Below are 25671 nucleotides of genomic sequence, written 5' to 3'. Positions count from 1 at the left end.
GTTCAATACCATATTCTTAAAACAGTTTCATTAAACAGTGGAAGTTGATGTTAATTCTCTAGGCACATTTCAAGAGTTATGAAAAGATGCCACAGTGTTTGAGATGACATTTTAAGTGACTGTGAGGATAGACAGTCACTTAACTCTGAAAGAAACTAGTTTAAACAGATATTACATGTTTAGGATGAGTTTAAGGGAAATAGCAGCCAGACCCTGTCTTCCCACAGCATCCAGCATCAGAACCAGCCCAGGCCTCCCATTTAGGAGTTCCTGCTGCTTGCTGATGTGAAGAAGTGGATGAAAAAGATTTATCTATATAGTTTCTACTTGTAGAGACCTAAATGTTTTAATCATGATATTTGTTTTGTTGTTATTGCATGTATATTTAGATGATCCTTGTCTTTAAAACTAGGGAAAAGAATTGCAAAAGATTTGAGTTAGCTTTACCAGCTTGGCTCATTGTCTTGCTACCAAGTGTTACTTTCCACAAATCCACTTCCATGCTGTTAAGGAATGCACTTGTGGGTGGAGAACTAGAGTGGGTGTAATGTTTTAGAAACAAAATCTTCACACAGTGCTTTAAAAGGGATTCTAAGGATTTGGTATTAGACCTGTCTGAAGCATTTCATGACTTCAGGACTGGATCGAGCCTTAGGAAAGCAGATGAAGTGGAAAAGGACCAGGGGTACTTGCTGGGATGAAAACAGTAGCATATGGTTGTTTTTTGGTTTTGGTTTTGTTACTTAAATATAACATTTTTATTAATACTTTTGAGAATTTGTGGTTTTTATGCCTTTGACTCCTGTCCCTAAAGCATAGACTGTGACTAGGTTTTTAGGCCAAGTAGTAGACTGATAGGGATTTGCCCTCGTCCAGCAAATAATCATAAACCACAGCCGTGGTAGCTGGACTCTGCCTATGAGTCCAGCCAAGCCTGAATAGTGGGTCACAGTGGGCAGGGCCTGTGAGCCTGGCCTTCACACGGCTGTTTTCAGCCCTAGAGCTGCCTGTCTATGAACAGATGATCAGCACATCTCAGGAAGTAACCAGCAGTCAAGCCCTAGGAGCTCTGGGCTGCAGGATCCACTTCATACAGTGCCTTTGTGTCTGTCTGTCTGTCAATCTGTGGTAGAAAGGCATGCTTGCTGTCAGGTACAGTGAAACCTGTGCTGTATACATGGCTCTGTACCAGAAGAAGGTGGTTTGGATTGGATTTCTTAGAAAGTTAGCACCAATTTCAAACATTTTTAGCTTTGGTTGAGCCTTTAAGAAGGACATTTTTATTTAATTTTCTTACAGATTCTCTCTCTCTCTCTCTCTCTCTCTCTCTCTCTCTCTCTCTCTCTCTCTCTCTCTCTCTCTCTCTCTCTCTCTCTCTCTCTCTCTCTCTCTCTCTCACACACACACACACACACACACACACACACACACACACAGATGGATCTCTGCCTCCCGATTGATAGGATTAAGGGTCTGTGCCACCATTGTCTGGCCTCTATGTCTAATCTAGTGGCTGGCTCTGTCCTCTGATCCCCAGGTAAGTTTATCAGGGTACACAATATATTGGGGTACGCAATATATCACCACACACACTATCTCAAAGTAGATTCTGATGTGTATTTTACCATCAAGACTGTGTGCTAGCTTGGGGCTGAAAGACTGCTTGCTGTTCTTCCAGAGATCCTGAGTTTGTTTCCCATCATCCATATCAGGTGTCTCATGGTCCCCTGTAACTTCAGCCCCAGGAGATCTGACGCCCTCTTCTGGCCTCTTCGGGCATTTGCATGTTACATGCACAGACCTACACACAGACCTACACATTGAAAAGACTGGGAGCCCAGCACTCCTGAATGCCTTCCTCCACTCTGAGAATTCCTTGTTTCTTGCCACAGGCTTTGTTCCTTTGCCTCTCTAGGCCTCAAGCATTCTTCTATTGGATGAGAATAAAGTATAGGTTACTAATTAAGATTAGGAAATGGGTTATTTTTCTCAGAAAAACTGGTAACCACTTAGAGGAACAGATAACCTAGTATCACCAAATAGGACTAGAGCCTGTTACTCAGGTGCTGTCCTGGGCTCCTTGGCTTCTAAACTCATCTGCCTTATCTGTCAGGCGGCCTTGCCAAAGGGTGGCGTGGTCCCTGGCAACTCCTCCCTCTCCACTCTAACACAGTCTGTGTGTGCACAGCCTAGATGCCCAGCCTTCCCTGCCAGATCTCCAGGTCCTCCTCACCTGTGTCTTCTCATATCCCTGAGCAAGCCTGTTCATCTCCCTCTGCATGGGGGTTTTGCTTTGTTGCTGTTTGGATACTGCTTGCCCTGTGTTGTGTTGGCTATTGTTAGTCACCTGTTTGACATCTTCGTTCACTCAAAAAACTTTGAATTTGAGCACATATCTCATGCCTACTACCAGCTAGGCTGCAGAGTTCAACAAAATGGAGCTTGTAAGTCAACAGAAGAAAATAAATGAGCCCAGTCTTCCCAGATGGGGGAGGGAGAGCTAAGCAGGGCGGTACCCACATTCCTGCCCTCACATCCCAGGGGAGTTGGCAGGGGGATGCTGTACAGTTCCTTGCATACAGTGGCTGCTCCTTCAAGATCATGCTGATTTGAGTTTACTGAAGAGAGGAGACTTCAGACAAGGAGAAGGATAAAGGGACTAGGAGAGGACCCTAGCAGAGATAGTTCCTCTGGAGATATGGCTGGCCTGCAAGGAGTGGTGTTGGGGGTGGACCTCCTGGGCCTCCCCTAACCTGAGCACCCAGCTTTACCAGGCTCCTTAGAAGCAAGGACAAGTGAGGGGAGGTAAGTCTTTGTCAGAGTTGCTGTTGAGCTGTAAGGTTAATCGAAATAAGAAAGAAGGGTCTTCATCTGCCTTTGTTATTGGAGGAAGCTGAAGGGAACATATACACCTTTTTTCACATTGAGTCCCTTTGAAGCAGAAGCAGGATTGCCACAGTTCAGTTGGCTAGTTCAAGGGAGTGTCCTTATTAGAGCTACTTCCGTTACTCTGGAGAGGCCAGGTGTTAGGGAACCTTGCATGCACTCTTGGGATATTGTGAAACTTGGGTGTGGGTAGGAAAGCTACCCTCAGCATGGCACTAGCCTCTGACTTTGCCAGGTGGGCCTTTTCCTGATCTTTCACATCAAGTAGGTTCTTGTTCCCAGCAAAGGCTAGAAAATAGCTCCTCCTATACACTATTTGGTCACAGATTGATTAGTCACAGATAAAACATTCTGGTTTCTTGAGTGTTGGTCCACCTACTTCATGATCCTACTTGGTCTACCCTTTTTCACCCGAGAAGAAGCAGACCAGGCCTACTAGTGGTGGCCCTGTGATTTGCAAAGCTCTTTGTTCCCTAGTGAGCACATGTACTGAGGTGCTGTTTGGTGCCAAGTTAGAGGCAGGGCTGTAGGTTCCCTGAAGGAACTTTATACCCCAAATGAGCATCCTTTACAGAGACCTCTAGTAAGACCTTTACTAGCCTTGCCAGCTTGCAGAAGTAACCAGAGAGCACTGTGTAGACACAGAAGTGACAATGGTTGGTTACAGAAGAGTGAGACAGCCGTGCAGAAGAGATGCTGGCATTGCAATGGCCTGCACAGGTGATTGGAATTAACTAAATTGTTCTGTTATTGTGCTGATGTAGGAGCAGGGTTCCCTTCTAGTGTGCACTCCATCTCCTCTCTCTGTTTCTTTTCTCTCTTAAATTTTTTTAATGATTTCCACTAACCATCCAAATGATTGACAGGTATTTCTGCTTTGAAAGAAGTCCCAATTAGCCAGGCGTGATGGTACATGCTTTTTATCCAGAGGCAGGTGAATCTCTGTTAGTTTCAGGCTAGCCAAGGCTACATAGCAAGACCCTGTCTCAATTCTCCACCCTTGCCCCCCACAAAAAAAAAGGGAAGAAAGAAGCTCCAGTTGCTTGGGAAACTTTGCTTGTGTAGAAGGGCTTATTCCTTAGTAAAACAATGTGCAAAACCTTAGTGTCCTGGACACCATTGTTACATATACAACTGAGAATGAACACCTCCTGAAGGGCAGAATGAAGTTAACTACCTGTGTCCCTGGAAGTTTATTTTTAGTGGTCTCCCATTTATAAAAACTACAACCCTTGTGATAACTGGAGTACTAGCAGAGATGACAGGAGGATGTTCTGTCGGGGTTGGAGTGTTTTGTAACTGACCATCTGCGTTGCGGAGGAACCTGAGTCATGATGGTCTGTTTTTTACTTAGTGGTTGACAGTTAGGGTTCAGCGACTTCTCTGTAAAGACTCAGAGTAAATACCTAAGACTTGTATGTTGATACAGCCCACACCTTAGCTGGGCAGCTCTCCATCATAATGCTGAAGCCAGCAGAGGAAATCTGTAGGGGTGAGTTTTAATGTAACTAGAGCACAGGTGATAAACATGCAGATCTACTCAGTGGAAGAATGCCTGCCTCTGGAGAGTACTTCTCTTCTATTGGCCTTTTGACTCCTTGTGCCATATTGGCTCTTTATTGGATTTGGGTTGTAGTTGAATGGAATTCAGGGTTTTAGAATTTGCTGGGTGTAGCATGAATCTTAAAGGTACTTATTAATAAAATCAAACCTGAGGCCAGTTTTTGGGGTGAATGCTGGGAGATCAGAGAAGCAGAACAAGCCACAGCTTCCTCACCTTGCCAATTCCTCAGGTGATCCTGTTTCCTCAGACTGGATGCCTCTCAGCTGAACTGTGCTGCTCAAAGCCTAAATGCTTAACCAGCCAAAGGCTTCTAGTTCCTGGTCTTCATGCCTTATATACCTTTCTGCTATCTGCCATCACTCCCTGGGATTAAAGGCTCACTTCTTGGGATTAAAGGCGTGTGTCACCATGCCTGGCTGTTTCCAATGTGGTCTTGAACTCACAGAGATGCAGAGGGGTTTCTGCCTCTGGAATGCTAGGATTAAAGGTGTGAGTGCCACTATTTTCTAGCCTCTATTCTTTTCTTTGACCCCAGATAAGTTTATTAGGGTGCACAATATTTTGGGGAACACAATACCACCACAACTGGGCACAGGTCAGTTCCCAGACATTCTTGGTCTGCAGTTTCCTAGTGTCTGTTCAGTGCTTCAGAAGGTGAACTTAGATCTTTTAATGCCTTTATGTTGTTCAGGCAGCACTGAAGTGTCACTCTCCTCCAGAGAGCAAGAATAAGATTGCTCTGCTAGAAAATCCTAGTGACGAAGAGCCATCGTGTCACTCTGCCTGAGAAAGTTACTTACTCTGTATATGTCACAACACTGTTCCCCAGCACTATGTAAAACTTGCTGTAGGAAAATCACTCTGATTTGTTACTCTGATGTTCCTTTAGACAGGCACATGGTACATACATACTTAGCTGCCCATCTGTCTTTAATCTTGTGCTACATTTGGAGCAGAGCTGGACTATGTGCATGATCAGCCTGAGCAACATTTCACGCCACCCTTGGCTTCCCCAGACTTTCATGGCCATGCTCTGTTCCATCCAGACGTTCTTTCTGATAAGGAAAGAAGGAGAATTAGAAAGAGTTTAGGATAGGGTAACAGAGCCATTGATAGCCCAGAGCCTTCAGAGGATCATGGGGCCAGGGTCATTTCTTCTACTGTAGAGTGACTTACTCTCCAAAGGCTGAGCTGTTATTTTCCTGCCTACCACCTGTGCCATGTGTGGCTTTCCATGGTTTCTGTATTGGAGAATGGACTGAGCCATCACAGTTTCTCACTGAGAATTCTGGTTGGTGCTGCAGCAAGCTAGCAGCTGAGATGAACAGAGGATGTCTACTCTCTCTGTGTCCTGTAGCCCATTGTGGATGGATAGGCATGCAACATTGATTCTTAGTTACTTCTCTTTAAAAATAATTATTATTATTTAGCCAGACATGGTGGCACAGGCCTTTAATCCCAGTACTCTGGAGGCAGAGGCAGGTGAATTTCTGAATTCAAGACCAACCTGGTTCACAAAGCAAGTTTCAGAACAGCCAGGGCTATTACACAGAGAAACCCTGTCTGAAAAAACAAAACAATAATACAAGTAGTGGGTTTCCTTACAGCATTTTCATGCTTATACTTTATGCTTATACTTTGTTCTGTTTCATCCCCCAGTTAGTTATTGCATCTCCAGAGATCAGTATTGTAGCTCTTAGGAAGAAAGTTGCTTACCAATCACTTTTCCAATGGAAAGAATGTCTTACCAAGAGAATACTTGTGGATGGCCAGTAAGCTATGCAGGATGTTCAACATGAGCCCCTCCCCAAAATCCTCTAGCTCTGGAGCCAACAACCCCGGCAGGGGCAGTGCTTTACAGGGGAGCAATAGTGTCTTGTAATAGGAACCATGAATACACTGTCGAACATCTCTACTATTTGCCCTATCACTCACAGAGTGCAGAGCTCTTGTCCTAGAAAGCAAGCCAATTCAGTTTAGTGCTCGTCTGTTTGACAAGAGATTTCCCCCAGCATTTGCTGTCCCAGGTTTAATTTAATGGACTATTTGCACAGTGGTGCCCTCCCAGCGAAGGGGACTTGGGCTCTAGTCCCACCCCAGTAGCTGTATTGCCGTCTGATCTATCTGCCCTTGGGCAAGGCATTGCCCTGCGAGATCTCTTTTCATTCTCACCTTCCATATGAAGGTTTAGGGAAGGTGTTCTTCTTTACAGTGTCAGGGACAGGGAGAACAACCCTTAGGTGAACAAGATGCTCAGGCAGTGTTTGTGCAAAATCTGTACATACACACTGTGATTCACTTGTGAAGTTCCTTGTTGCTAAGATAACACCATATTTCTGCTTCCTTTCCTTTCAGATGCCAGTATGGACAGAATAGCTTATGATGCTTATCCCCACCCATCACTTCCGAGACATTGAGCGGAAACCAGAATACCTCCAGCCAGAGAAGTGTGCCCCACCTCCCTTCCCTGGTCCCGCGGGAACCATGTGGTTCATCCGCGATGGCTGTGGCATTGCCTGTGCCATTGTCACCTGGTTTCTGGTCCTCTATGCGGAGTTTGTAGTCCTCTTTGTCATGCTGATTCCATCCCGAGACTACGTGTACAGCATCATCAACGGAATTGTGTTCAACCTGCTGGCCTTCTTGGCCCTGGCCTCACACTGCCGGGCCATGCTGACGGACCCCGTGAGTATGTCTGGGCTTGTTTTGACCAGCCCACATTCTATCCTTCTGGCCCCTGGCATGGCCATAGCCTGCATGCTCCCCATAGATCTTGGGAATGTGAAAAAAGGACAGCCAAGGCTGGATGGAAAAGTGAGCTGCCTCTTGTTAGAGTTTTTGGGACTCTGACCAGGGAAGAGGGCCAATGCCTGTATTAAAGCATATGGGGTAGGTTGAATGGCACTGTCTACACTGCTGTATGTATTTGTTGAGCCTGCTGTGTCAAGGGAGGGAAACCCAGCCTCTGTTTGGAGGATGCAGTCAGATAACCTTAGAGACTGGGCCAGATGGTCGTAGCAGAAAGCATTCTAGGGGAAAGTGAAGAAAAAGAGGACTTAATTGGATTGGCTTGATGTTACAGCCACATCCAGTTTCAGGACCTGCATGAATTTAGCCTTCACTTAGCTTGCACAAGATTCCTCTTTTTCTTGGTTGAGTAGAGTGGCGCACACCTCTGCCCCAAGGAGGCAGAGGCAGGTAGATGCCTGTGAGTTCGAGGCCAGCCAGAACTACATAATGAGACACCTTGTCGGGGAGGGGAGGGGGAGGATTCTTTTTTTCCTGAAAAGCTGACCAGGCCTGTTTGGCACAATAGCAGACACCTCTGGGTATTTGTGGTAAAACTTGTTCCATTTAGTGACTTAGATAAATATATCAAGTGAGGCAAAGGCCCCTGAATGTTTTTTATACCCTGATGTTAAACCCTTCTGACTTTTCATTGTGTTGTATGGTAAACAACCACATGGGTAAAAGCCCCCCTGTGGATTAACTGTTTTGGTATGTGGGTGGTCACCATTAAATTGAGAAAGAGAAAGTTCTGCTAATGGCCACACAGTTTCTGTGAGCCCCAGAAAAGCAAAGCACAGACCACAGGCCTGAGTCAGTTCCCTTCTTGAAAGTGGATTGTTAATCCCTCCCAAGGAAAGGCAGCTTCCTCCTGGCTCAGTTACCTGTGTGGCTGGTCCAGATAGAACCGCCCAAGGCTTCATATCCTGGGGCCTGTGGACTGGTGCTGATGTTACTTACCTACAGGAGAGTAGAACAATCACCACCTGAGGAGGTGAAGCCCTTGGGTTCTTGAAAGTGCCCCATACACAAGGGTATAAAAAAGCTTAAGAAAACTAAGGATTTATTCAGGAATTTGTGTGATGCCCTTGCTGTTGGAGATAATGGAGGAAAGTACATTCTTCCTCTCAGCTCACAGTTTAGTACCAGCTCTCCCATCAAGATGCCTCTATTGAAAAGACAGGTGAGGAAACCCTGGCAGAGGAAGTGTAGCTTTCTGTGGACAAGGGAGGGTGTCAGCCAATCATAGGTTGGTGGCGAGAGGTGAAGAGCGGAGGGTCGGGGGAGCCTCCTGTGCAGAAAAACAGGCAGTGGCTCCTTTGAGCATTTGGTTGTTGGGATGGGAAGACCACCAGGGATATGGATTTATCTTTGGTGTCTGTGTGGTTATGAAAGAAGAAACATAGGACAGGAAAGAGTCTAGAGCCCCAAGAAATTTTTTTTTTTCAAGATGGGTTCTCACTATGTAGCTCTAGAACTCACTCTGTAGCCCAGGCTGGTCTCAAACTCACAGAGGTCTGCCTGCCTCTGCCTCCCAATTGCTGAGAGTGTGCGTGCTACTGAGTTTGGCTGTAAGAATTCTTAACTAAAGAGTGACAAGACCAGAGTATCACTGGACAAGGATGGCTGTAGCAATAATGTGCAGGGCCCTGCTGGGCACTGATGGGTGGATGAACAGTTGTGTTGACTGGGTGCCAGCCCTGCAAAAGATTCCTTCATGAACAGCAGGTACCACTGAGAAAAAGGCAGACAGAACCCCTGCCCTCTGGAACTTCATATTCCAGTGATAAATGAGGTCATGGCTGTAATTGCTAATTGCTGTAAGGACAGCAGAACAGCAACAGGAGGGTGAGCTGGGCTTTAAAGGGGCACCCCATTAGGCCAGGATAATCCAAGAGGGTCTCTCCGTGGTGATGCCATCGGAGCTGACTTGAATAACATGAAGCTGAAAGCCAGGGCATGAGAAGATTTGCAGGCAGATTTAGGCAGAAGAGAAAAGAGGTGCAGAGACCTGAGCATGGAGTATGAGCATGGTGAACAGGGAGAATGAAAAGGGCCACGAGGCAGGATCATGCCAGACCTTAGGTGAGATAGGTGTAATGGTGTTGTGTTTGTAGTCAGGTTCAGGTGGGAGTTGCAGAAGAATGAGACTGGGGCATTGACATTGGTTTAGGGAAGACATGGCACTATCTTGGATGTTGGTCGAAGCAGAAAAGCTGTTGGATTTGGAGCTTATTTAAGCCACTGATTCATTCTTAAGTCTGGCTACACAGTAAGAATTCCTTAGGGAGTTTTTTTAAAGTACTAGTGACTGTCCCCTGCCCTCAGGGGTTCCACTCTAATCAGTCTTGGGGCAGAGCTCTAGGTATTGACACACTTGAAAATGCCCCTGGGTCCCTTGAATTCAACCAGGGCTGAGAAAAGCTGACAAATGGAGATTGATCACAAAGGAAACCTTCAGCTTGGGCAGGAACAACTGAGGATGCTAGTGCCACTTGTTGCATGAGAAAGGATAGTAAGGAATAGATTTAGGAGGCCAAACCAAAGCTTCTCTGTGGCAAAACTGCCAGATATTAGGTACAAGAAGAGAGATTAGGTGAGCCAGTCGGGATCGGAGGGTGGAAGATAGACTTATTGTTGTATAGAGGGCTGAGGAGCGGGATGTCACCAGAAAGCTCCTGCTGGCACTTGGGCTGCCGTCACAAACCTGTGCTTTCCTCCTTACTGCATGGAAGCTTCTCCAGGGACCTATTCAGGCAGCCCTGCAGAAGAATTTTTTTTCTGATTTTTACCTTGTTTTGTGACTCAGCTTCCAATCCTAGGTAGCAATCGTAGGTTTCTTTCCTATTGCTGTGATAAAATGCCCTGACAAAAGCAATTTGGGGAAGAATTTATTTTAGCTCAAAGTTCAGGTTACAGCCCATTATAGCAGAGAAGTTAATACAGTAGACAGTCAAAAGCAGAGAACATTAAACAAATGCATGTGTGCTGTGCCAAGCTTACTTTCTCCACTCTTACACAGTTCAAGACCTAAACCCAAGGAATGAATGATGCTGTCTGCTTTGGAGTAGGTCTTTCCACATCAACTAACGTAATCAAAAGTTATCTCCCCCATCTCCCAGACATGTTCAGAGGTCAACAGGATATAGACAGTCCCAAATTAAGACTATCTTCCAGGTGATTCTAGACTGTGGCACTTAAAATTAACCATCACAGTAGGCAAGAGCCACAGTCCTGAGTACCAAGTAGCTCTTCATAGATATAAATGAAGACTGTGCCATAGAACTACCATGAGTGCGGCAAACATTTCAAAACAAGCCCCATCACAGGATCTTCATGCTTCTGTCTGAAGCACGTGATGACTTATGAAACCCCCTGTGTAAAACAGTGAAGTGGAGCTGTAGAAGTAAGGCCTGCAAGGTACCACCAGGGCACGCTAGCTCCCAGGAAGCATAGTCTGGAGTCCAGATCTCAGGTCAAACACAGATCAGCTAGGGACTTCTTGTTAATCAGCAAATGGAGTCTGTTTCTAGCGTGGAGTCACGGTGTGTTCTGGGAAGTTTCCTAATGGAGAGGAGATGATATTTTATATCTCAAGAATTCGTATTGTCCATAATTTAAACAGCATTTGCGTTATGTCATTTTGGTTAGCACTGAACGGGGTGCGGGGGGAGATAGAGGAGGGAAGGCAGGAGAAGAGGTATCACGGTCTGCCACTAGATAATCACTGTACCATTTCTAACTTGTACCTTTTCACTCCAGATGTGACACTAGAGCAGTTAAGCCATGATGGCTTTCTGGACCATTCATCAGTTAGTTGTTGACTCTAGCACAGCAGTAGTTGAATCCACACAGCAAGGGGAAAAGAGAAATTACTTCCAAGTGTATGAAAAGCAAAAATGGTACCATTTGAAATTGGGGAAGAAACAGGCCTTTCAACAGAGAGAAGACAGCTGGACCAAGAGGCACATGGACGCCTCCCTCAGACTCTGGGCTGGAGGTGTGTGATGAGAACGGACCATGCTGTGTGCTCTTCTTGCCCACTCTGAGGTTGAGTGATGTCACCCATAGCACTTTGCTATGTTCTGGAAATCTGGAATGATTCCACAGGAACTCATCTTGTGGTTATTTCCCCAGTTCCAGAGTGTATCTATCATTGGGATAGATATACTGAAGTTGGCAGAATTCCCATATTGGTTCTCTAACCTGTGGAGTGAGAGCAATTATGGTTGAAAAAGCCAAATGGAATCCATTGGAGTTGCAAGGAAAATAGTGAACCCAAACCAGTATCTCTGGAGGAACTGCAGAAATTAGTGCCACCATCAAAGACATGAAAGATACAGGAGTGGTGGTTCCTACCACGTCATCTTTTAACTCTCCTATTTGACCTGTGCAAAAGAGATTATGGAGAACAATAGTTGACTATCACCAACTTAATCAAGTAAATGATTTTTGACTGCAGCTGATGTACCACATGTGGTGTCCTTACTTGAGCCAGTTAACACATCTCCTGGTGTGTGACATGCAGCTTTTGATCTAGCAATGCCTTCTTCTCAGTACCTGTCTGTAAGGACCCCCTGTAGCATGAATCTTAATCGGTCTTAACAATAACCTGGAGTCAGATATCAGGGTGAAAGCTGAAAGATCAGAGAAGCAGAGTAGCCAGCCACTAGTTCTTACCTCTACAAAATCCTCCGCCTGAAAGAACCTGAGCTCCTGTCTCCTCCCGCCTTATATTCCTCTCTCCAGCCAGCCATATCACTTCCAGTCTCCACCTCCCTAGTACTGGGATTAAAGGCATGTGTGCCTCCCAAATACTGGGAGCAAAGGCTTTGTTAGTGGGTATATATGGCCTTGTTGAAGGAAGAGTGTCTTTGTGGAGGCAGGCTTTGAGGTTTCATATATGCTCAAGGTACCGCCCGGTATCTCAGACCACTTCTTATTGCCTGCAAGATGTAGGAATCTCAGCTACTTCTCCAGTACCACATCTGCCCACACACACACTGCCATGTCCCACCATGATGATAATGGACTGAACCTCTGAATTGTAAACTAGCCACCCCAATTAAATGTTTTCCCTTATAAGAGTTGCCTTGGTCATGGTGTCTCTTCACAGCAGTGGAAACCCTAAGTCAGTGAGCTACCAGATTATCATGCAACCTGAGCTGCCTGTCATGAGCTGGGTATTCTCTGACCCACCAAGTCATAAAGTAGGACTGCACAGCAGTCATCCATTATCAAATGGAAGTGGTATATATGTGATTGGGCCCAAGCAGGTCCTGGAGCACAAGCAAGTTACATGAAGAAGTTGCCCATATGCCTATGGTTTCTAGAGGAGGCACCCTTGAAGATAGTCCTTCCTACATCTCCACCACTTCCTTTCCAGCTCCAGATACATTCTGGCTCTGCATTCTGGGACAGTCAGTGTCTTTCCCAGAAGACGCTGAAAACTGAGGCACGGTCCCCACTGCCAGGAAGTTCAAGCCACACACTGCACAGTTGCTGCAATTGCATGACTCCTTGTGGTCGGCACTTCCTGCCTCTCCTTTCCTTGGGCCTAATCATTTATTAACCCGTGAATTATTTCAAATCTGAGAGCTGAGGAAAGGTATCATACAAATCTGCTCAATTTGACCACACTAAGGAAGAGAACTAATCTGTCTGCCAGTGTCTCCCTTCAGGTCCTACCCTGTGAACACTGTCTCAGACCACTTTTAGTCTCCACTGTCCAAGTCATCCTTGGAAACATTGGGGCTCAGTTTAATTTACCTGGTATTCCTTTGTGGAGATGTTATTCTGGTGTGTTCCCTTAGCTGGGTAGGGTCATCCAGGGTCACTGTGGAGTTCAACATCCTCTTTGTGTCAAGGGGCTCTTCACACTTGCCTCTGAACGATCTACAAAAGAAGAAGGAAGCCCTCCTTGCTCCAGAGAGGGGAAAAGGATCCCACCTGTGGGTCACCTACCTCCACTCTTTATATACAGATAGTGGCCACCCTTTTCCTGGGGGTGCTAGCTGTGAGGGGGTGTTTCTTCCCTTGAGATAACAACGGTACCTCTCATTCCTCTTGCTGCAAGTGGACAGCAATGCCAAGTCCTTGATATCATTTGAAAGAATTAATAATACATTTCTTTCTTTTCAAAGGCATTTATTATTTTTAATTATGTGTATGTATGTCTAAGTGGGTGTGTACACATTTGTTCCAGTGCCTGTGGAGGCTAGAGGTGTTGGATTCCCCCCCCCCCCCCGGAGCTAGAGTTAATAGGTGGTGTGAGCCACTTTTTGTGGGTGCTGAACTCAGATCCTCTGCAAGAGCAGCAAGTACTTTTAACCCCTGAGCCATTTTTCCAGCCCCATCTCTTTTTCTCTCTTTTGCAATAGGGTCTCATTGTGTAGCCCTGGCAGGCCTGGAACTCACTTTATAAACCAGACTGGTTTTGAACGCATAGAGATCCACCTGTGCTGCCTCTGTTTCTCTTCCCCTCTTCTCCTCTTTCTTCTTCAAATTCAATCTCTTGTTGGGAGTTTCTTATCTCCACTGCTTTCCTTTCGTGTGCCCTATTATAGACATTGAAACAAACCTCACTGTCTTGTTTTAATCTTCATATTCACCTACTACAGTCATTGGCAGTAGAGTGTGATAGCATCAAAGCAATACAGAAAAAGAAAGCTTTTCCAAGTCTCTTAGAACTACCTGATAAATATGTTTGTGCCTTGACTATTGCATGGGCCTGGATCTGCAATCTGCTGACCCTTAACCATATTGTCTTAGGAGCTGTGTGACTCTGCTCCACTCACTTCTACTATAAAATGAGGGATTACATAGTCTCTGCCTCATAGATTTATTGTCAGAATTAACTGCCAAATGTTTTTAGTCATTAAGCATTTGGGACTGTGCCTGAACTGTATAAGCTTCAATAACTTGTCTGTTGTATCATTATTGTCTGGCTTGGGTGTATTGAATGCAGGCCTAATACCAGGCTCTGAGCAATTTCCTAAGCTATAGGTTGAAAGACACCATCTTCTTGGGACTTCACAGTCATGTTGGAGATGCAGTATGTAATTATGTGTTATGTGTTAGAATACCAGTTTAGACTGTGGGAATCAGGGACCTATGGGTCCTGCTGTGGGTGATGTGACTTTTAGGCTGTCAGGAAGAAGACAGAAGGAGCTCCAGTGGTTTTGATATGGGTACAGAGGACTTTGACTACTGCCTGCCAAGCTTCTTAGAGGGCTGCAGATGGTGCTAACATGTTCTGGGGGCAGAAAAGAAGCTTGAGATGTATGTAGTGCCTGTGCAAAAGTCAAGGCATATACAGGGCAGCACTGTGTCAGGAAGGACCCAGAACTAGTTTGGGGCCAGGGTCAGGTGTGGCCTGTGTACCCAGCCCAAGAGTTCAGACTCTGATCCATGGTCACCAGGGAGCTAATGAACGCTTTATGCCAGGAATCATGTGGCCATTTACAATTTAGAATGTTTGCCCTGGAAATAATCAGAGGCAGTCAGGGCCAAGAAAGCCTATTTTAGTGATATGGAGGGGAGCATGGGATTGAGGACAGTTTTAGGGTTCAGACTTAGGTAGAAGTAGCCCAGCAGAGGGGATACAGGATGTACTAAACTCAGAAGAACTGAAGGTGGCCTCTAGATTTCTAGCCTGGATAACATGTGGCAGCCAGGATACCACTGAGCAAGAGGGTAGAGAGCTATGCCATGCCCAGGCGGGAAACCTCCAGCAGCTTTATGCTCTCCTGTGGACTTAGTCAGCCATGTTTTACCTGACTTTGTGATGAGGCTGATTCATGTTTTGCAACTGTGGTTTTAAGTGTTTTCAGCCTACTGTTGTACCAAAAGAAAAGACTAATATATGTGTGGTGATATATTGTGTACCCCAATAAAACTTTCCTGAGGATCAGAGGACAGAGCCAGCCACTAGATTAAACATAGAGGTCAGGCGGTGGCACACACTTTTAATCCTGTCACTTGGGAGGCAAAGATCCATCTGGATCTCTGAGTTCAAGGCCACACTGGGCTACATGAGAGAAACAGAGCCAAGCAGTGGTGACACATGCCTTTAACCCCAGGAAATGATATGGCAGGACACAGAAAGGTATGTAAGGCCTGAGGAAATGGGAACTCACTCCCTTGAGGCTGAGGATTTTGTAGAAGTAAGCTAGTGGCCGGCTGTTTTGCTTTCTGATCTTTCAGCTTTCACCCCAATATCTGGCTCTGGGTTTTTTATTATAAGACATTTTAAGATTTGTGTGACATATATGCTTCACAGTGTAGGTAATACTCCTCTTGGGTGATCAAATCTGGTTTTTCCTTTTCCCTTTTCTTATCTATATTTCCTTTTTAAAAAACATAAAGAAATATTTATCACTTTAGAAATGAGAAGAAAACTCAGTGTGTTTGAATATGCAGGCTCCAGGGATCTGCAGCTTCAGGACATTCCCATGAGGTGGGTAAGGATGAGAGTGGAAAGAGTGTCTCAGGCACTGAGTTCCTACCCATGCCCTGCACCAAGCAAGGACTACACTTAACAAAACACAGAATTCCTCACCAGGAGGTAGGAACAGCTTCCAGGCCTTAGACTGAAGCAGGCAGGTGTGGAATAGCCAATTCTGGGGTGGTACTTGCAGCACAGGATCCTTACCAGGGGCCAGCAGCTGGTCCTTGGCTGGGACTGGCTCAGGTGGCTGGGCAGGTGGGGTCTTGCCCTGATGGGAACTAGTCTTCTGGGAGGTTTATGTAATTGGAAGCACACCAGAGAGGCACACTTTCAGGAAAGCTATAATTACCAGCTGACTAATAAACAATAATGAGAATATTTACATGAGACTCCTGTTACTCTTACAAAGGGGCTTCCTCTAGCAGCCCTGTGTGGGCTCTCTAAGGTTTACAGAAAATTCTGGGGGCCGGTACCTTCACTAGGTACTCCCCTAGCCTGCCTCACTGCATCTGTGTCTGTGTACCCTACAGCTCCTAACATAGCCTCTCTTTGCAGGATAGAACTGTTGCTTAGCCGGTATCTGCAGTTACTTTAGCTGGAGTCTGTTCCCTGTGAAATATCTCCTTGACAAAAGCAAACTACAACTTGTATGCATCTTGGCATTTCTTAAGTGGTATTCCCCTCCTAAAGTTTTTCCATAGGATAGATCCTGACAATCAGTTCTTGTCCCTTCTGCCTCACTGGCCTGTTGAAGTTTGTCAGCTTTAGGGGGTGGGGCAAAGTGGTGCTCTGTGTGAAGCCCCGTCATCCACACTCTGTCCACATTCAACTCCCTATTGAGTTGTTGTGCAGCAGAGGTGTCCAGGCTTTGTTTTGCTCCTTGCTGTCTTTGCACAGCAGAACTGCTGAGAGTCTGGGCATTCTGTAGAGCTCCGCAGCTTTGGTGCAGTACCGGACTCCAAACGGGAGTGATCATATCCTGAGCGCTCAGCTGTGCAGAGTACATCCAAGTGCCTCCCGGAAACTCGCTGTGTGCTGTAGCCCTCACCTTCCTTCCAGGCGAGGATAAGTGGGTCCTGGCTCACTGTTAGAGAGCAGAGGCCCAGTGATGGCACCTGTGTTGCTGCACCAGTGTCAAGTGTGGAACTTAGGCTTCAAGCAGGCCTAGTTAGCACCCTGTGCTGTGCCACTGACTGCTCTTTTCTTCTTGATCTGTGTTCCCAGCCATCCTGCTGGACACCTTTTCCCAGGTACATGGCTGACACCGGCTGTCCTGGTCAGCTCCTTCCCACCTTGCCTCTGGTACTCTGCATGGCTTACAAGTTACCAGCACCTGAAAGTGTATCCCTTGTTGGTGTTTATCTTCTCTCCTTCTGTCATCACCCCGACCACAGTTGACGCTAGTTCTGCTCCATATGCTTTGTCATGTCTCATGTCTGAGCTTCCCTTCACTTTGTGAACCGTCAGTAGTCACTCTGTCCATCCATTTTCTTATCTGGCTCACAGAGCACAGGGGCCTAAGCCTCTGCCTGTAACACTGATGACTTCGGGCCACCCAGAAAGAAACCCCCTCCCAGCCTGTGGCCTGGCATGGGCTCTGCAGTTCCCCCTTTCCCATGGTTCTATCTGGAGCATGCCCTTCCATTTCCAGCAGCCAGTAGACATTAGTGTCTTGAAGCTTCCATCCCCTGGTTATTAGTTATTGGCTGCTGTTTCCTCTGATACCTGCTCCCTTCTCTCTCTCTCTCTCTCTCTCTCTCTCTCTCTCTCTCTCTCTCTCTCTCTCTCTCGCTCTCTCTCTCTCTCTCTCTGGATTTTTTGAGACAAGGTTTCTCTGGGTAGCCCTGTCTGTCCTGGAACTCACTCTGTAGACCAGGCTGGCCTTGAACTTGGAAATGCATCCGCCTCTGCTTCCCAAGTGCTGGGATTCAAGGTGTGCACCACCACCGACTGGCTTCCTCTGATCTCTTAACACAGTAACTTCTACAGCACACAAACCCTTGCACCTGTTGGGGAAGTAAGCATGAGGTGGACACATGGGAGGAAAAACAATGTGAGTCCTGGAGACTGAGTCCATAGTGATGAGTGGTGAGCCCAGGGCTTAGCTCCAGGTAGGTACTTGGTGGCACTGGCTATTGAGACCCTGTTCAAGTTGGTCCTTCTGTCCAGATGTGTGTGGAGTCCAAACAGACTCTAGAACCAGAGTACCAAGTATTTGTGTATTACCAGCATGAAATAACATGTTAGATACCCAAGGGCCATGGCTCTTCAGAATAGTCATTTAGATTAAAATAATAATAATAATAATAATAATAATAATAATAATAATAATAATAATGCAAAACAGACCCCAGTGAATGTCAAGCACCACATTTTGGCATGGGAGAGGTGAGCTGTGGGATATGGCACTCACCAATGGACTCTCCCAAAGTCAGTGCTCTTCCCAGAAATCATAGTCAGTGAGCCAAACTACTACTGTGATATTCCCAGGGGGGAAAGAAGAGATCAACACAAACAGTGTTAACAAATGAAAGAAAGAAATTAACCATGGGGTCAGTGAGACCTAGTAGCAATTTGTTGTATGATACTTTCTTTGCATTCTGACAAAGCTCACCTGAATATCAGAGGGCAGAGCTAGCTACTAGTTAACCATAGAGGCCAGGCAGTGGTGTCACACACCTTTAATACCTAGTTGGGAGGAGGAAGCAGGAGTTCAAGGTCACCCTGGGCTACAAGAGATTGAACCAATCTAAAAGAGAAACAGAGCCAGGTGGTGGTGGCTCACACCTTTAATCCCAGCACTCGGGAGGTGGAGACAGGAATATAAATAAGGCAGGTGGAGACAAGATCTTGGCCCATTCAGTTTGAGGATTGGTAGAGACAGGATCCCCCATTTGGTCTGAGGATTCGTAGAGGTAAGAAGTTTCTGGTGGCTGGTTGCTCTGCTTCTCTGATCTTTTTGCTTTGTCTTCCTAAGTGCTAGGATTAAAGGTGTGTACCACCACTGCCTGGCCTCTATGGTTAACTAGTTGCTAACTCTGCCCCCTGATAGCCAGGCAAGCTTTATTTGTCAGAATACAAACAAAATATCATACAACAGCAATTCCTTGGGAAAATTGTTTGTATTGACGTGATTTGGAACACAGGGCCTGGGGGGAGGGGAGGCTTTGTCATGATTGCCTCCACTACAGAATGACAACTGACGCTGATGCCTTCCCTCTTCTCTTAGGGGGCAGTGCCCAAAGGAAATGCCACTAAAGAGTTCATCGAGAGCCTTCAACTGAAGCCTGGGCAGGTGGTGTACAAGTGCCCCAAGTGCTGCAGCATCAAGCCCGATCGCGCCCACCACTGCAGGTACCGTGCTCTCTCCTCAGCACCCGGCCATCACCGGGACTTCTGAGGGTCCCACACAGGCAAGGAGTGACCACTCGGTGGAAAAGGCATTGGACTGGGGGAGGGATGCCTGATGCAGCCTCTGTTTCAGTGTATGTAAGGTGGAGGGACTCCTGATTTCCTGATAATCTCACGGCTTGGGCAAACCTGTGAGCGTACAGTACTTGAGACAAAGGCATCTCTCGGACTTTCCTTGAAGCAACACTTGCAGAGCTTGTGACAAGAACGGCTCTCAAACAGAAGTCTCTTTTCCCTCTGAGCTGTTACAGGTATTCTGATCGTATCAAGGTTCTTTGAGTCTCCTTATGAGAAGGTATCTTGTTCAAAATTGCATTTTTTCATTACAGGGATCTATAAATGGCAAATTACAGAGACCTCCAATGTCACAACAGCAAACATGCCGTATGTTTGGAGGAGTGAGCTTTGCTAGCCTGAGACACTGCAGGTAGAGAGACTGTGCATGAACAAGAGATCACTGCGTGGCTGAAAGGTCTTTTCTGTGCAGCCTTATGAAACGCTCTGTCTCTATCATCCAGATGTTAGTCAGCTCCCCAGTCCCTGGTCTGTCCCAGGAACCCCAGTCTACCCTCTCTCCTCACCACCAATCTTATTTCCATCTTCATGGCCACTCCTGGATGCCCCAGATGGGGAAGCTAGCCTCATATCAAGTGACTGTTTGAAGGTCAAGTGGATACTTGAGACAGGTCTGGATCCTGCCTGTTCTGCCTCTCAGTGGGACTCTGACTTTACCTAGAACTCCAACTTGAAAGTGATTCACACAATGGCAGCTGTTTAAGTGTTTGATTGAGAAACATTGCTTTTACTGAGGACTTCTGTCTTGGGTTAACTTGCCTTTGAGGTCTGTTGAAGTTTGCTCCTTGTGCTTGAGGTGGCATTTATTACCCTTCTGCCACCCTGGAGGCCTGACCTAAGTCCAGTGCAATTCTCAGGCCAAGTCTTCGTCTCTATGGGGCACACTTTTCTCCTCTGTAAACAGGGGTGGTTCCTTCCTCCTTGTGAGGATTTAATGTAAATAGCTGTGAGTGGCCAGCAATAAGTGAAAGCTAGTGATGGAACCATGTGTAGGGGTTAGAGATATGCACAGTTTGTAAAGGCTGGAGAAACCAGAGGATTAACTTTGTTAGGAAACAGCTTCCATGCCACCGCAGTGGTTCCTTTCTTCGCTATGGCCCAGCACCTGGTGTTTTCTTTAATGCAGCTACCACACCTCTTCACCTCCCCTGCAAAGTGATCCAAAGTGAGCATCCAAGTGCTAGTTAACAGTTCATACAAAGCAAGAGCTGCTGGTTCAGAGTAACCTAGTGAGGGTGCTGAATTGCCTGTGTCTGCCCCCAAAAATGTGTGCTGCCAGCTGCTGTTTTGTGATGGTGCATGGTGGCCCAGGCTGTCGCAGAACCCTGCTTAGGATAAGCAGGGTTCCTAAAACATGATACAGATTGGGTTTTTTGATGGTCTGTTTGCCCAGAGGTTGTTACCTAGTCCTGGTTAGAGAGAGCTGTGTGTATGTTGTCCTCGGGTAGAGGTCCACACATGGACCTATTTCTGGAGTCTGTAGAGGTTGATATTGTCTCCATTCCCAGAACTCTGGTGGGGATTGTAGCCACACATAAACCTTCCATCTAGAGCAGTGGTTCTCAACCTTCCTAATGCTGCAACCCTCTAATACAGTTCCTCATGTCATGGTGACACCCAACCATAAAATTATTTTCATTGCTATTTCATAACTGTAATTTTGCTAATTATGAATCTTAATGCAAATGTCTGATATGCAGGATATCTGACATGCAACCCCTGTGAAAAGGTCGTTTGACACCCCCTCCAAGGGGTAGCAACCCACAGGTTGAGGACCACCGATCTAGAGTATGCCTTCTAGCCCTGCATCTGTAGACGGGCCTTTCCTTCCAGAAGTCCTATAACCCCAGGCTGCTTTCATTCTGTTAGAGTCCTCCCATTTGTAAGGACCAGGGAAGGCTGTAGAAACCTGTATGGGTTTATGTTAATATAGAGCCAAGGCCTTGGGCTTACGTGATAGGTTCCCAGGGGAAGCAAAGCCTAGCCTTGGTTAGGCCTCACACCCTGTACTTCCTATACCACCCTCCAACATACACACTGAGGCTGAGCCCTCATCAGCTTCCTAGAACCCTGACAGACTCCTCTTGCTTAGTCTTCCAGCCCTCACTGTCACCAAACACATCTTCATGTGACCTGGTGTTCACCTGAGGGGCAGACGAGGGCCCAGATTTATTTGGAGGGCCTGTTTCTTCACCTCACACCAAATGGAGATTGGTCCTCAGATCTCTGTTCTGTTCTTAACTTGGCTGTACTGTCTCTTCAGAACTGTTTTAGGCTCGAGTGTAAGATGGTATTAGTTTACCTACAATTTTGTCAGTCAGTGAGGTATGTGATGAAGACCTGTATATGAAACCTTGGCTCTCTAGGCCTTTTACCCTACTCCATTGTGGTTCCACCCATTTTCTAGGTCTGCTTATCTTGTCTGAGCTGTAGCCTTCATGCTCAGACCCAGCCAGGCTAAGCCTTGGGCTCAATTCTAGCTTACAGTGGTGGGCTAGAACCAGCCCTCAGTCCAGAGTCTCTCCACCCAGGCAGGGCGGGATACTTAAGACTGTGATAAGTGCAAGGAGAGAAATAGTTCCTGTGAGACATGGTTATGTCTCTAATGTTGGTCCAGAACCCAGGATAGGTAAGAGAGCTTATTTATGCGAGCTGCTTAAAGGATACACACCAAAGATGGGTCCTTATGCCTCCTGGAAATGGAACACAACCCAAGAGCAGATGTGTTAATGAATATAAGCCAAAGAACTTGTAAATGTCTCCTAAGGTTTGAGTGCTAAAAAGTGGAAAGGAAGTGGTAGAAGGGGAAAGAGAAGCATTGGTTTTTAAAACAGAGATATAAAAGAGAGGAGCGAGGGAGTCGAGAAGTCACAGCACCAGGAAATACCTCCATGTAGGCATTTGGTGTAGTCAGTGACTTGGCTGTTGCCTTATCTCAGTCTCTACAGCCCTGCCTTCCCTGTGTGACAAGTTCTGGCCCAAGGAGAAGAGAAGCGCTGCTTTGGCATTTCCTCCCCCTGGGAACAGGAAACCGTTTGGACCCACCCACTCACGCAGCCCTCGAGGACCGCAGTCACTTCCCCTGCCCTCTCAAGCATGTGTTTGTCTAATCTGGTTGCCCAGCACACTTTAGCCCCTTGTGAAACCCAGCCTCCTGCTCTTCCACTCCAGTGTGAAGGACAGTTTGCTTTGAGAACTTGTTTAAAACCTCCGTAGCCTGCAGAGCCAGAGGCCACTTGGTGTCTCTCTAGTGGAGCCCTCACTGACTCAGGCATGCACTTGAACGCCTCCCTAGAAGTCAGTAAGGTGGAAAAGGACCTGCTCTGGAGCCTAGACAAGGAGTGGATACTCTCAGGAGTTTGTTCCTCAGATGAAAAGAGCATTAAGGACCCTAGAGCTCTGCCCACCTCAGCTTCCCAACATGGCGGTGGTACATTTACCGTCAGCTCTGGGAGCCATCGTGGGTCTATGCTTTTATCAAAGCAGCGTGTAGCCCAGAAACCTTTTTTTTTTTTTAATACCAGCAAAGGCTAAATCCACCACACAGCAGCATAGTGTGCTACTTGGAGACACTTCTGTGTGACATAGCGTAGGTCAAGCCCGCACTCACGCCACTAACCCGCCATAGAGTAGCTCAAACATGCAGGCTGACGCTAACTTGAAAGAGACAACTAGTAAGCTGTTTTTAGCTCCATTTTAGAATCATCTTTCTCAGGTTTTAGGTGGAAATGGTGCCATTGGGCACCATTTGTAGCTGGAGAGTTTTCTCTCTGGGTCCCACCAAGCCCCGGCAGTCCGACAGCCCACTTATAAAATAAACACACAGACACTTATATTATTTAAACTGTTTGGCCTAATGGCTCAGGCTTCTTGTTAACTGTTCTTATATCTTAAATTAACCCATTTCTATAAATCTATACCTTGCCACATGGCTCGTGGCTCACCAGCGTCTTCACATGCTGCTTGTCATGGTGGCAGCTGGTAGTGTCTCCCTCTGCCTTCCTGTTCTCTCAATTTTCCTCTCTGTTAGTCCTGCCTATACTTCCTGCCTGGCCACTGGCCAATCAGTGTTTTATTTATTGACGAATTGTCAGGGACAAGGACAGAATCTCTAGTTAGTGGAAAAATACAGACCCCCGATAAGACAGGGAACTAGATCAGCGTACAGTCAGGCGTACAGTCAGGTTGCCTAGCAACAGGACATTGAGTCAGAGCCCTTGACCCTCTTACCCTGTAAACATCCTCTACAAACATCCTGTTAGCTTGCCCCACCTTATGCAGATGGCAGCTTCTTGCTCCCCCAACCCTGCGGAACTATATAAACCTTTGTGGAAGAGAAATAAAGTGCACCTTGATCAGAATCTAGACTTGGTGTCTTTTCCTTTGTATCTCCTGTCCCTACATTCCCTCCTTAGGGTGGTCGAGAACCTGTTGTAGCCCTGCAGGTGGGGCAACGAATCAGAGCAACACATTTGACATACAGACCATCCCACAGCAGGCGGGGGTGCAAAAAGTGTTAATCGATGTATTATGTACATAATTCACATGTGTTTTCATGTGTATTTTTAGAACTGGTAACAGAAGAGGCAGAGCAGACAGACAAGTGGTAGAGTTGCTGGTCCTGACTGTTTTCCTTCTGCATCTGTGTAGAACCTCCTTTTCTTGCTTTGCCTTCCTGCTCCTGGAGATCATGGAACCAGGCTAGCATTTCTGAGCATTGCTTGTTGGCAGCATGCCTGTGTCATGAGAAGCCCTTGGAGTGATGGGGAAGAACAAGAGCAGCATAGAGCAGTATGAAACCTCTGCTCATCTGAGGCAAACTGATAGGAACCCACCAGGGTGACTAAGGTAGCCCAGCAGACCCAAGTCTGCCAAGCTACTATAGTTCCTACAGCTTGAAAAAGTACACTCCGTCTCTGCTAGTGCTTTGTAGAGCTTCTAGAACTACCCACCCTCCCAGCCCCATGTCCTGTCCTAGCGTAACATTTTCTAGACTCCTCTTACTTGGCCTCCTCAGGAAACCCAGCTAAGTTTCATGAGGCTTCAGACAGCCTCTTGCCTGAGCCAGTTCTAGCCTGTTAATGTGTGCAGATGCCTTGGAAGCTTCTGACCCCTTGTGGGGAATGACTTGACCCTGGAGGTCCTGACTCTGCCTTCCAGACTTCTTACAGCACAAGCCCAGTGCAATTATTGCTGCTGCGCAGAGGTGTGGAGCTGGAGCCACAGCTCCGATGTTCTCCTCTGGGTCACCCCGGACCTGCTGGTTTGTTACTTGTATGATGGTTGTTTTCAAACTGTGTGTGGTGATAATTCCTTCTAAAAGTCTGAATTATGGTCATTTCAGTGTTTGTAAACGGTGCATTCGCAAGATGGACCACCACTGTCCTTGGGTCAACAACTGTGTCGGCGAGAACAACCAGAAGTACTTTGTCCTGTTTACAGTAAGTCAGCTTCTGAATTATGCCCTGCCTCCCCGAGGCAATAGAACTCTTGTTCTTCGGGAAATCTCAGCACTCTTAGCAGTTTTTGCTGCTGTTGAGAACACTGCCTGCCTATGTGGCTCTCTGCCTTCTCACTCTGGATCTCTCTGGCTCAACAAGTATCTTTCACTTGTGCATGTAGAAAGCTGATGTGGTTTGAGTAGCTGGAGGCAAGTGCTATGTTCTAGGTGTCACTCAAAGCATTAGTCCCACATAGCTCAAGAAGGCAGTGTTGCTGGTGACCTCAAGCTCTGAGCTGCAGGTAGGTGGAGAACAGTTGGCACTCTGACCTTCTAAGTTAGAAGTAGCAGCGGGTCTTATGTGCTCCCACAAAGCCCGAGTCATGCCTTTGTTTAGGCTGTGTGTCTGTTCTGGTTCCATGTGTTCCTGGAGAATTGCTGATTACTTCCCACTCAAAACAGGACATGGGGGGGGGGGGTGGTCCTGTGGGCTGGAGGAATCACAGGTACTTTTCTGGCTTCAGCCTAGCAAAGTGTTCTTATAGCACATGTTCTGAGTAGCCTGTTCAAGGAGACTGCATAGTTAGGACTTCTCCCTATAATGGCTCAGCACTGCTTTCCTGTTTCAGATGTACATAGCTCTCATTTCCTTGCACGCCCTCATCATGGTGGGATTCCACTTCCTGCATTGCTTTGAAGAAGACTGGACAAGTAAGTATTGCCAAGGTTTCTCTTTCTGCTGTCGAGGGGATATAGGACCTAAGTGGGGGTGGGGACCTCTATCCCCTTTGCAGTACTAGGCCCAGCCTTATTTTATTAGACCTTCTGAAAGCCTACAGACTGATCAGGTCATAAAAGACAAAAAGCAGCCCTTTCAGGTTAGACAGGCAACATAGTAAGTTGGACAGGCACCAGACTGAGCATGTCCCAGGAGACTACAGGTGCAGGGGAAAGAGAGCTTTGAGTCTGGGTCTGCAAGGCATTTGTTTTACTCTTTTCGCTGCTGGATGTGGAACCCAGGGCTACACCAGGCAAGCTCTCTTCTCCTAAGCAACATCC

At 46.6% G+C, this 25671-nt stretch overlaps 1 protein-coding gene across 3 annotated transcripts in view; it reads left to right on the top strand.

The window, feature by feature from the left end:
* The window catches only part of Zdhhc3 (zinc finger DHHC-type palmitoyltransferase 3), a 49608-nt gene that overhangs the window by 8416 nt on the left and 15521 nt on the right, over positions 1–25671 (top strand). For 2 of the 3 annotated variants that reach the window (XM_028890475.2, XM_028890476.2), the window contains exons 2-5: positions 6806–7135; positions 18916–19040; positions 24517–24613; positions 25242–25323. In XM_028890475.2, the coding sequence (XP_028746308.1) occupies positions 6830–7135; positions 18916–19040; positions 24517–24613; positions 25242–25323 (610 nt within the window). In that variant the 5' untranslated portion in view covers positions 6806–6829. Of the gene's footprint in view, positions 1–6805; positions 7136–18915; positions 19041–19066; positions 19525–24516; positions 24614–25241; positions 25324–25671 lie in introns of those variants that run through there. The other variant, XM_037208073.1, reaches the window with a different exon arrangement.

Source organism: Peromyscus leucopus, chromosome 7 (assembly GCF_004664715.2).
Source record: "Peromyscus leucopus breed LL Stock chromosome 7, UCI_PerLeu_2.1, whole genome shotgun sequence".
NCBI lineage: Eukaryota > Metazoa > Chordata > Mammalia > Rodentia > Cricetidae > Peromyscus > Peromyscus leucopus.
The sequence above is the reverse complement of the archived record's forward strand: the minus strand, read 5'-3'. Positions and strand labels throughout refer to the sequence as shown.